Source organism: Helianthus annuus, chromosome 17 (assembly GCF_002127325.2).
Source record: "Helianthus annuus cultivar XRQ/B chromosome 17, HanXRQr2.0-SUNRISE, whole genome shotgun sequence".
Classification (NCBI taxonomy): Eukaryota; Viridiplantae; Streptophyta; class Magnoliopsida; order Asterales; family Asteraceae; genus Helianthus; species Helianthus annuus.
The window spans coordinates 37413580-37423774 of NC_035449.2; the positions used below are offsets into that span (position 1 = coordinate 37413580).

General features: G+C 36.4%; 1 protein-coding gene across 1 annotated transcript; it reads right to left on the reverse strand.

Annotated features, from left to right (window-relative positions):
• Positions 1-54: 54 nt before the first annotated feature.
• Positions 55-6802, reverse strand: LOC110926349 (integrin-linked protein kinase 1). The gene is made up of 11 exons (XM_022170099.2): positions 6426-6802; positions 5785-5859; positions 3369-3485; positions 2071-2165; positions 1859-1979; positions 1692-1771; positions 1105-1164; positions 893-1014; positions 707-792; positions 514-629; positions 55-407 (listed from the first exon to the last, which is right to left on the reverse strand). Exons 1-11 carry the CDS (start codon positions 6708-6710, stop codon positions 281-283), a joined length of 1284 nt encoding a protein of 427 aa, XP_022025791.1. The 5' UTR covers positions 6711-6802; the 3' UTR covers positions 55-280.
• Between the last annotated feature and the right edge of the window lie 3393 nt (positions 6803-10195).

Genomic DNA, 10195 nt, shown 5'->3' on the forward strand with positions numbered 1-10195 from the left:
ACGAAAAAGCCCGAATCTTTTTTGTAATGCATGCAGCCTATTCCACATGCATCATGAAGAATAATCAAGCATAGTTTTCTAGAAAATAAAGTCGGAATATATAATTTACAACAAAATATTGTCATTAAAGTGAAGTGAAAAATCGCTTAAGTTGCTCGCGAAAAGAAAAGACAAAACAGAAATTATGAAACGATGAATATACTCACAACATGGTACCTCGTAAAGAGCGGAAGGTTTAAGAATTTGGAAACCGGAGAATCATGTTTGTTCTTGATCATATTCAAGACGTAAAAATGTTCCAATGGTGATCTGTTCCCATTTTTTCCTTTATTTTTTCAAGCCTCTTTAAAATCTCCAAGAATGAAGGTCTCTTGTTCATATCTGCATCCCAGCAATGCTCAGTCAACCTGTAACATAACATCCGATATTACCACAACGATATGCTAAAAATAAGGTTAATTGCATATAATGCAATTCATGAAACCGAAATGAGGTGTAAGTAAATAAATGTACTCTCTCAGCTCAGGAGTGTAATATTTTGATTTAAAAATAGGCCGGAGCCCTTCAGCTGCACACTTTGCTGCTTCATAAGGTTCATAATTTGATAGTGGCGGGTCTCCTTCAAGCATCTGTAACAAAATAAACAAATGGTTTAAAATTTAATTTGCTTTTACCATAACCCATATTGTAACATAAATTAGTTTACCTGGTACAATATCATTGCAAAAGAGTACACATCGACTTTCTTATCGTATTTCCGGTGCTTGAAGACTTCGGGAGCCATATAACGATCTTTGGTTGTATGTCATGAAAAAATGAAAAAGAAAAAATTAGAAGGGTATGATGTGGCTAGTTTCACAAACTATATAAGTTTTTTAGGTTATAGGCATACAGCTCCCGGTTTCGCCGGTCATTTTGTAGACATCGTGAGAATTCTGAACCCTGATTAGTTTGCTTAGTCCAAAGTCACCGACTTTAAGATGGTCAGCATTGGAGTTGACTAAAAGAACATTCCTGAAGATATATAAATTACATATATTTAAAAATATGCATGGAATGGAAGAGACAAAACGTTAGTGTTCTAGATGTGGAAAATTTGCGAACCTTGGCTTTAAGTCTCTATGAATTATGACATTTGGCTCAGTATGCATATATGCCATGCCTCTGAAGAACATAAAACATAATGAAACTCAATACGCTCAAATATATATTTCTAAACCAATATCGAAAAATAAAGAGTAAAATGCCATTTTCGTCCCTCAGGTTTGGCCAGTTTTGCGACTTTCGTCCAAAGGTTTGTTTTTTCGCATTTGGATCCAAAAGGTTTGAAATCTGCCATTTTCATCCGGCTCGTTAACTCCGTCCATCTTTCTCCGTTAAGTCAGGAGTATTTCCCTCTTTTTAGCTAACTTAAAGGCAATTTGGTCTTTTTCACTTTATGTAAAAAGACCGAATACCCCAGAAAAAAGACCGAACTGCCATTTTAGTAACAAAAAAGACGGAAATACCCCTGACTTAATGGAGAAAATTTGGAGTTAACGAGCCGGATGATAATGGCAAGATTTCAAACCTTTTGGATCCAGATGCAAAAAAACAAACCTTTGGATGAAAGTTGCAAAACTGGTCAAACCTCAGGGACGAAAATGGCAATTTACTCAAAAATAAATGACAAGACAATAAAGACATATTACCTGGCAATGTCTAAAGCAAAGTTTATAGCTGTTGTTGGATTAAGAGCACCCTTCTCCTTTAGGCACTGATGAAGATCACCCTGCACCCGAAGATTATTTGTAACGAAATTTAAGACTAAAACTTTCTTTTATTATGTTGATTAAATGTTGTGCGGTTTAAAAATTACCCCTCGTAAAAACTCGGTAATCAGCATTAACGGTTTCTTTTCGGTAACGGCTCCAAGAAATTGGACTATATTAGGGTGGCGAAGCTTGACCAGCAAATTCACCTCGTGCCTAAAGTCCTGACTGATGACGCAAATTCACCAAATCCAAATTTAATAACATAATATATGAGCTTATGACTTGTAATTAAACTAGGTAATAAAACATTACTCACATCACGAATCTGTCATCTGAGAGACTTGGAAGGATACGTTTCACAGCTACAGGTGTTCCCCGCCAAGATGCTCTTATAATCTCACCAAAGGACCCCTAAAAGGAGTTATTATGTTTAATTATCCTTAAAATGAACCCTTGAACATGTATGTGGACATTTATACTACTATGAACAACTAGCTGACCTAATACCACAGGATATGCAGTTAATATCGCCGATATATCGGTTATCGGTCCCCTGGTGAGATATCAGTCAGAATATTGTACCGATATTATCGGCGATGTTGACCAATATTCGACTAATTTTCCCGATATCAGTACCTTTCTTCAGTTCTTCTTAGTTCTACCATTCGTCTTTCTTCTTATTGTTGCTATTAGTGTTTTAAGTCTTATTTGTTAATTGTTTTGCTACAATTGGTAGTGTTTTGCAAGTTGCAAAAGGTTAATTTGTTAATGGTCGGAGAGTCTACTGAATTGGTAATGTTGAATTGCTATATATATAAATTCAGCATCATCATCATACTCAGTAAATCTCACCAATAGCAAAGCTAAGGTAGGGTCTGAGGAGGGTAAGATGTAGACAGCCTTACCTCTACCCCGTAGGAATAGAGAGGCTGCTTCCAGTGAGACCCCCGGCTCCATAGTAGTTCTGCATCAAGCCTTGGACATAAGGCACATAACACTCAACAATCGGGACAAAGGCCGATTAATGCATGTACCTTTTCGTCTTTCGGTTATCAACGTCACCACATGATGCATGATTAAGTTATTAACCGTCCGCCGCTTTTAATGTTATTTTTCACGAAATTAGTAAAATAATAAATTAGTGCAATTTCACTTTTGCCCCCTGAGAGCCCACACAAATACACGTTATATGTGCACGCCGCAAGCGGGGCGTTATAATATATATTCAGCATGATATTAAAATTACCGATATCCCACTGCGATTACCGATATCTCAAACACCACAGGGAACCCTTGTTAAACCTAGTAGAGATATCTTATTCATAAAACAAAAGGATCACAATTTGTTTCTGATATTTCACAAAGTATTCATCTTCCTTGTTAACCACATATAACAGATGTCTACAAAAATGGGGAGCGTTTTTTGCTAAATATTAGGAAAAATATAGTAATAACTCATGGTGTGAAAGAATGATAACACACAATAGGGACCCTCAATTCTTGCCTACAACTACTCCAAAAACATGTATGTGATGGTAACTAGTGAATAACCACTTACATGTTCTAGAAAAAGTGTAAAACGTATAAATAATATTTAAGCGAAGAAAACCAGACCTTGCCTACAATGTGTGAGTTTGTGAAGTCCAGCTCCACAGGGTCAATTTCCCAGTCACACTTATTTGAAAGAGGAGGTAGCACAGGCTTTGGTTCCGAATGGCTTCCATCCTGGCCCTGCACCAAAGATGTTAAATAATTTAAAGTCAATAAAAGCATATGAGTACAATGTGAGTAAGCATAAGTTGAGAATATTCATATGATTTTAGGAACGATGCTTAAACTCAGGCCTACAGATATGCAACTTTTTCTTCACTCAATTTATGTTTATTGTTACTTATGTTGTAAACTATGCCTTCATGTTTACGTCCCTCACACTGAAAATGCCCCTTAACAACAAAAACAAGAAAAATTGCAGACCAAAAGTAGCATCACATTAGCTTGTAAAAATTGCTGATGAGCAAATGGGTACTTTGGATACAATTTTTTAAAAAAGGTAAATGTTGCATATTTTAGATAACCCAAAATGAAACGTGTTGCATTTCTTGGAATAAAGGGTATAAAGTGTGCATAATGCAACATTCATTGATATCATCTCACCTATCAAACGACTCCAGAAGAAAGTGTTCCATTGACCATGAGACAGGTTAGACCAAACAAAACAAAACAACAACAGTACCCAGCAGCAAGTCCCACAAATAACAAAGCTATTGGTGGGGTCTAGGGAGGGTGGGATGTAGACAAACCTTACCTCCTATGTTTAAAAAAGCGCGCTTAAAGCGAGCTTTAAGCGTGAAGCGCTGGAAACATCGCTTTTTTTGGTCTGAAGCGCTACATTACGTGAAGCGCTGTGAAGCAAGCTTTAAGCTTTAAGCGCGAAGCGATGATGGTTTGAAGCGACGCTTCAGCCCAATTAGGTCACATTTGGGCCATCTTTTAAGCCCAACAGTCTTTAAATAGGGTTAAATGAGGCCTGTTTCTTTACCCTAAGTGTGTTTCGACTTTAATTTATGTTTTAACTATGTTTTTTATGTGTTAAGTGTGTTTTTTAATCATGTTTCTGTGTTTGTTATTGATTAACAAGTAGAATAGGTCATATTGATGTGTACAATATTTTTTTTTATTTTGAGCGCTTCGTATACGTGAAGCTCTCGCTTCGCGCTTGAAGCTTCGCTTAAAGCTTTTGGAACCAAAACGCTTCGGAGCGCTTCGCGCTTTTTTAAACCAAGCTTACCTCTATCCATATGGATAAAGAGGCTGCTTCCAAAAAGACCCCCGGCTTGAAACCAAACATCAAGCAAACAATGCAAACTACAGATATAGCAATAGAAATCCACCAATCACAGAATAAGTGGTAACCGACTAACATAGTAGAATAGACACAACTATAGCCCCTAAAGCAATATATACACACACACACACACACAAGATGATAAACACATGTAAGGTCCACCCGAACAGTAGAAAATATTAACCCCTAACCCAAAAATCTCAGACACCTCATTACTCTCTCCTAAAAATCTTTAACCGTAATCCTACGTCTCCACGAACTCCTATCCTGGACCATGTCCTCAGAAAGGTGCAACTCTAGCAAATCTTGCCTAATCCGCTCCTCCCAAGTCAGTTTGGGCCTTCCTCTACTCCTCCTACCCTCCACACAAAGGGTGTCTACTACTCTAACTGTTGCCGTCAATGGCCTCCTCTTCACGTGCCCAAACCATCTCAATCTCCCCTCCTTAATCTTACTCGATATACTAGCCACCCCTAGCCTTTCCCTAAAAACCTCATTTCTCATACGGTCTAACCTTGTGTGCCCACACATCCGTAACATCCTCATTTCTGCCACCTCCATCTTGCGTGTCTGCGTCTTTTTGATAGCCCAACAATCTGTTCAATATAAGATAGCAGGTCTAACTGCAGCCTTATAAAATTTTCCCTTTAATTTAGTTGGGAACCTCTTGTCACACAATACCCCAGTGGCTGCTCTCCACCTACACCAGCCAGCTTGTATACGATGGGCAACATCACTATCTATCTCCCCATCCTTTTGTACAAACGATCCTAAATATTTAAACTTGGTAACCTGAGGCACCGCTTGACCATCAATGGGTTAGACCAAACAAAAGAAAAGACATAGTTTCATTTCTGCAAACTTTGGGTTGAATTAAAATTTTCAGAAAATTGCACAGAAAAAAATACATCAGCAATTTTTCAATACAATCACTATGATACAGTATGCAAAGCCAAGAACAAATAAACAGAAGAATGCCAAGGAGATAACTGCAAGATCAAGTGTCTTCTTACTGTTTATCTAAAAAAGATTCTGATATAGGCTTCTTGAAACATAATAACTAAAGGATGAATAATTAAGCTAATGTACAGATGTGATGCATAGCATGCTTCAAACAGTCACACCACAACTCAAATCATAAAAAGTGTGTGCGTGTAAACACAAGAAACTGAGTGTTTAACTTACAAAAGACACGCCATCGTACATCTTCAACAACTCGACCATGCTATGTTTTTTCGCTCCTTCCGCATCAGCGAGCGGCTGTCATGAGCAGTAATGCAGTATTAACTTAAGAAAATAACACTAACCTAAGTTCCACATAATTAAAAAAAAAACAGTTGTGAATTCACAAATAAGCTACAAAAATTATACACATCATCAATTTCTAAGATAGGAATTGATAACAAAGAAACGGAAACAATAATTTGGCTAACTCGCAAACTATCATTATCAAAAATAATTAAAAAAAAAAAAAAACTTATCAAAAGCTTGATTAGAATGTCAAATCCTAACACGGTCTATATAGACTAACTTGCTAGTCAATAAATTGTCATATTACAATCATAATGTAATTAGGAAACTAATCTAAGTTTAACCAACATGTCAGCTTAACCTACACCAGAATAGGCTCCAAAAATTTCATCGTGTGAGTTTAATCAGACAACGAGATCTATAATCTATACAAATAAATATCAAAAAAAAAAAATTTAAATAGGGCAAATTAAGCCTAGCATATTGTTTCCACTAATAGCTCACCTACAGAGTATAAATAATCAAGTAACAAAAACAGTAATCACAAATGAAATCAATATGAGCAATTAGGATACCGTATTCTTCCACCGATCCTGAGCGTTGACATCAGCTCCATACTCAATCAAACACTTAGCAACATCGATCCATCCGTGAAGCGAAGCAACGTGAAGCGGAGTTCGATTATCATAATCTCTAGCATGAACGAGAGACTGATCTTCTTCGAGAAGCTTCTTGACAGCAGCAGCATCGTTCTGGTGAGTGTGCCATAGTATCAAGGACGTCCGGCTGACTTTAGCTTTGTCTTTTCGCTTGGCCGGAGCATCTGCAGAGTGGCCGGAGCTTCCTTCACTTGCACTCATTCAATCGGAAAGAATAGTGTTGATTTCGTTCGGGGTTTTGGTCGTCGGGGATGATAAAGTTGTGATATGGAAATATCTATTTGGTTTGGAGGTGTATTTACTTACTTTTCAACCGACACGTTGATTACGTGTTCGATACTTCGATTAAATGCCTGGATGGATGGATGGATGGATGGATAATAATAATAAGGGGTTTTATTTTTGTAATGTAAATTATATTTGTTTTCATGTATAGTTTATGTAATAATTTGAGTTGTTTTGTGTTATTTTATCATTGGTTTTGTATGTGTCATTTTATTATTGGTTTTGTATATTATGGTGTCTTGTGTGCTTTAAAGGGTCCTGAGAGTGAAAACGAGTTGAAACGTTGAAGAAACGAGCACCCGGGAGGAGGTTTGAGCTTAGTGAAGGATTTTCATGTAATGAAAAGGGATATTTAATAAGATGAGAAGATAGAGAATTTAATTACGAACCCGTATGCGGAAACGGTGAAGAAAACAGAGTTGAAACGAAGAAGTTATGGCCGAAACCGTATTCTCGGTTCCGTAATAATTTACTTACTAATAAATCATTATTAGCACAATCCAGGCTTCTAGTCTAGGTAGTCTTTTCCATCATCTGAATTCGTCCTCAGTCTTAGTTTGTGTCTCCGTCCGCTTTAGTTAATTTAGTTAATTTTAGTAAATTGCATTAGGTTATTAGAAACCCCCCCCCCCTAAACATAAAAACAGTTAGAGTTGAGTCAGTCTTAGATAAGTTAATTGAGTCTAGTTAACGTAATCAGAGTCTCGTGTGTTCGATACTCGGACTTACTTAGCCTATATTGCATTGACTGGTACACTTACCGGTTGTGTGGTCTAGGTTTTATAGAGTATTAGTTTATGAATTTAAAACTTAGAGTGTCTAGTTTATAAATAAAATTAGTCAGTTTAATTAGACCACTTTTAACACATCATCGTCAATACAAAACCATTTAAACTATGAAATTGTTTGATTGTATATAAACTCGATAGAACTTTTGGTACATTAGTTTAATGATCTATTTCATTATAAGGCGCTTTCCAATATTTAATTTCTTTTTATTAAAGGTCGTTCCTAAAATGATTATCGTTACATGATTCAAGTGAAAAAGATGGATGTATGTATTAGGACATATGTTTTAATAATTATGAATCATACATCCTAAGGTGTTGTCTGAATTAGTTATCCTTATCAGATAGTGCAGTGACTCAGAGGATCAAGATCCTTATTATTACTTGTGATTTCTAATAGTTGTTCTCAATGTTTACTAATATTCATGTGCATGTTATTAACGAAGTGGACTCAGTCTCAGCTGGAATCTCGGGAATAATTCGTTCAAGATGCTGCACGTGCTATTTCCACAAACAGTCATGGGGGCTTGGACGTGGTCTTCCAAGATTTTCGGACTTAGTTGTTAGGCTTATTCAAAATGGGTTGATCTAGGTTACACAATTACACACACTCTCACATACACTACGAACCAGAACTCTCACAACACTCATAGCTTTCAGTTGTAAAACACTTGATTAATATCCGAAATTATAATCTCTTTTCAATTGTGCAATATAGTTGATAGTGATAGTTTTCACTATCCGAGGTTTTTATGTCGGCGATCTACTAGTGATCAAGGGCTTTTCCTCGTACAAATCTCTGTGTTTGATTACCTTATTCGTTTAATACTTATTTTATCATTGTTCATCACTTAAGCACTCTACCTCACTTTACATATTTGGTTACATTATACTTGATCAGATTTTTGACCAAAACAATATGGATTCCATGTGAATAAGTTCTCGACAGAGTCCTAGTGGGGATAGCTTGGTGGTACAATGATGTGTTCCCTAGCCAAGTGGTTGTGGGTTCAAATCCTGTAAAGGGTAGGGCACGTGTGATTTTAGTCGTTCAAAGAAAAGGTTGTCGACAGAGATCGCTTTTGTCGAGTATCGAGGGAGAACTCGTGGCCTTTTAAGTTTTGAAACTTTTGAGAGATGAAATTACTTATAGAAATCCCTTGTTTCCATTTAAATGTTGGTATAGCAACATTCCAACTATACAGAAATGTTGAAATGGAGCACGTCATCTAACTTTAGTTAGATGGCTTGTAGGTTGAGTACAAGAATCATAAAAAATGGAGAGAGAAAACATGATTAAAAAAAAAGTAAAATGCTTCTCTTCTTATTTATGCTTTATACTTTTTTACTACTTTCATGTATTTTTCTTCTTCAATTCACACAATCACACAATATCCAAATAATATCTTCACTTATTAAACATCATATAAACAAAAACAAAAACCCATGAAAATAAAGTATCAAATAAGAGACACAACATATACATATACATGTATATAGGACTGTCCTACAACAAATGAAAACTAATAATAACCGATGCACAAACTCACAACTCGAATAGAGAAGACGACTACATCACAAACCCGAGCTAATGAATAAGGGGCGTGATGCACATATGAGCTATCAAGAAATATGTTAAAAATTAATGTATGATGAAATGCTAGGTTATAAAGGAAGCATTATAAACTTATACTACATAAGCACACTATATATAAGCCAGATAATTGAACTGCCCAAAACTATCAATCAAAAATACTTCTTTAATCTTCCGTTCGGGTCACCATAAACTTAACTTCAAGGCATGTAGTTTAATGATACTAGTAATCGCAAGTTTACAAAAATATGGGATATCCCACTGTCTTGCGCCCCCACTGACCGATCCCACAACCATCATAGAGGATGTAATTTGTAAACTGCAGCACCGATTGTCCTGATAAGTGATAATACCTTATAAGAAAAGTTTTGCCCTTGGGTGTGGATATTAGAAAAATGACTCAAATGCCCGTGTGAAAAGTTATCCTCAGGGAGTCGGGGATTAATAAAATATAGACTACACATTAACAAAACTCTAGAGCCATAAACTTGTACATACATAGGCACATTGGATAAGGCCGATAACCGGGCTGATCAAAATTTTATCAAGATCAAGCCTATCTTTTCACTCTCATTAGGGTCAAAGTAAACAACAACTTCATAAAAATATGACCAAACCATACATATAACCAAAAAGTTGCATATCGTACTTAAACTCTAAGCTCTAGGTTGTCATTATCGAATTGATACCACATAAGACCATAAAGGATAGGTATACCTTGACTCCTTGAGCCAGATACCATTTGGTAGATCCACAAAAGTCAAACTCAAATTGGTCAACAATTATAAAACTGAAAGAAAAGGTCTTTAGTGGCATAATCTAATGTAACAATGGAATCAATGACAAGAGTTGACTAGGCAATTTGTCGAACACCTGGCATTCGTATCCTAAAGATTACTTCAAACGCACAAATGTAGAGAAACTTGTCATGTTCATGTAACAAAGAACGAACAACATCAAGTCGTTGTAGTATAGTGGTAAGTATTCCCGCCTGTCACGCGGGTGACCCGGGTTCGATC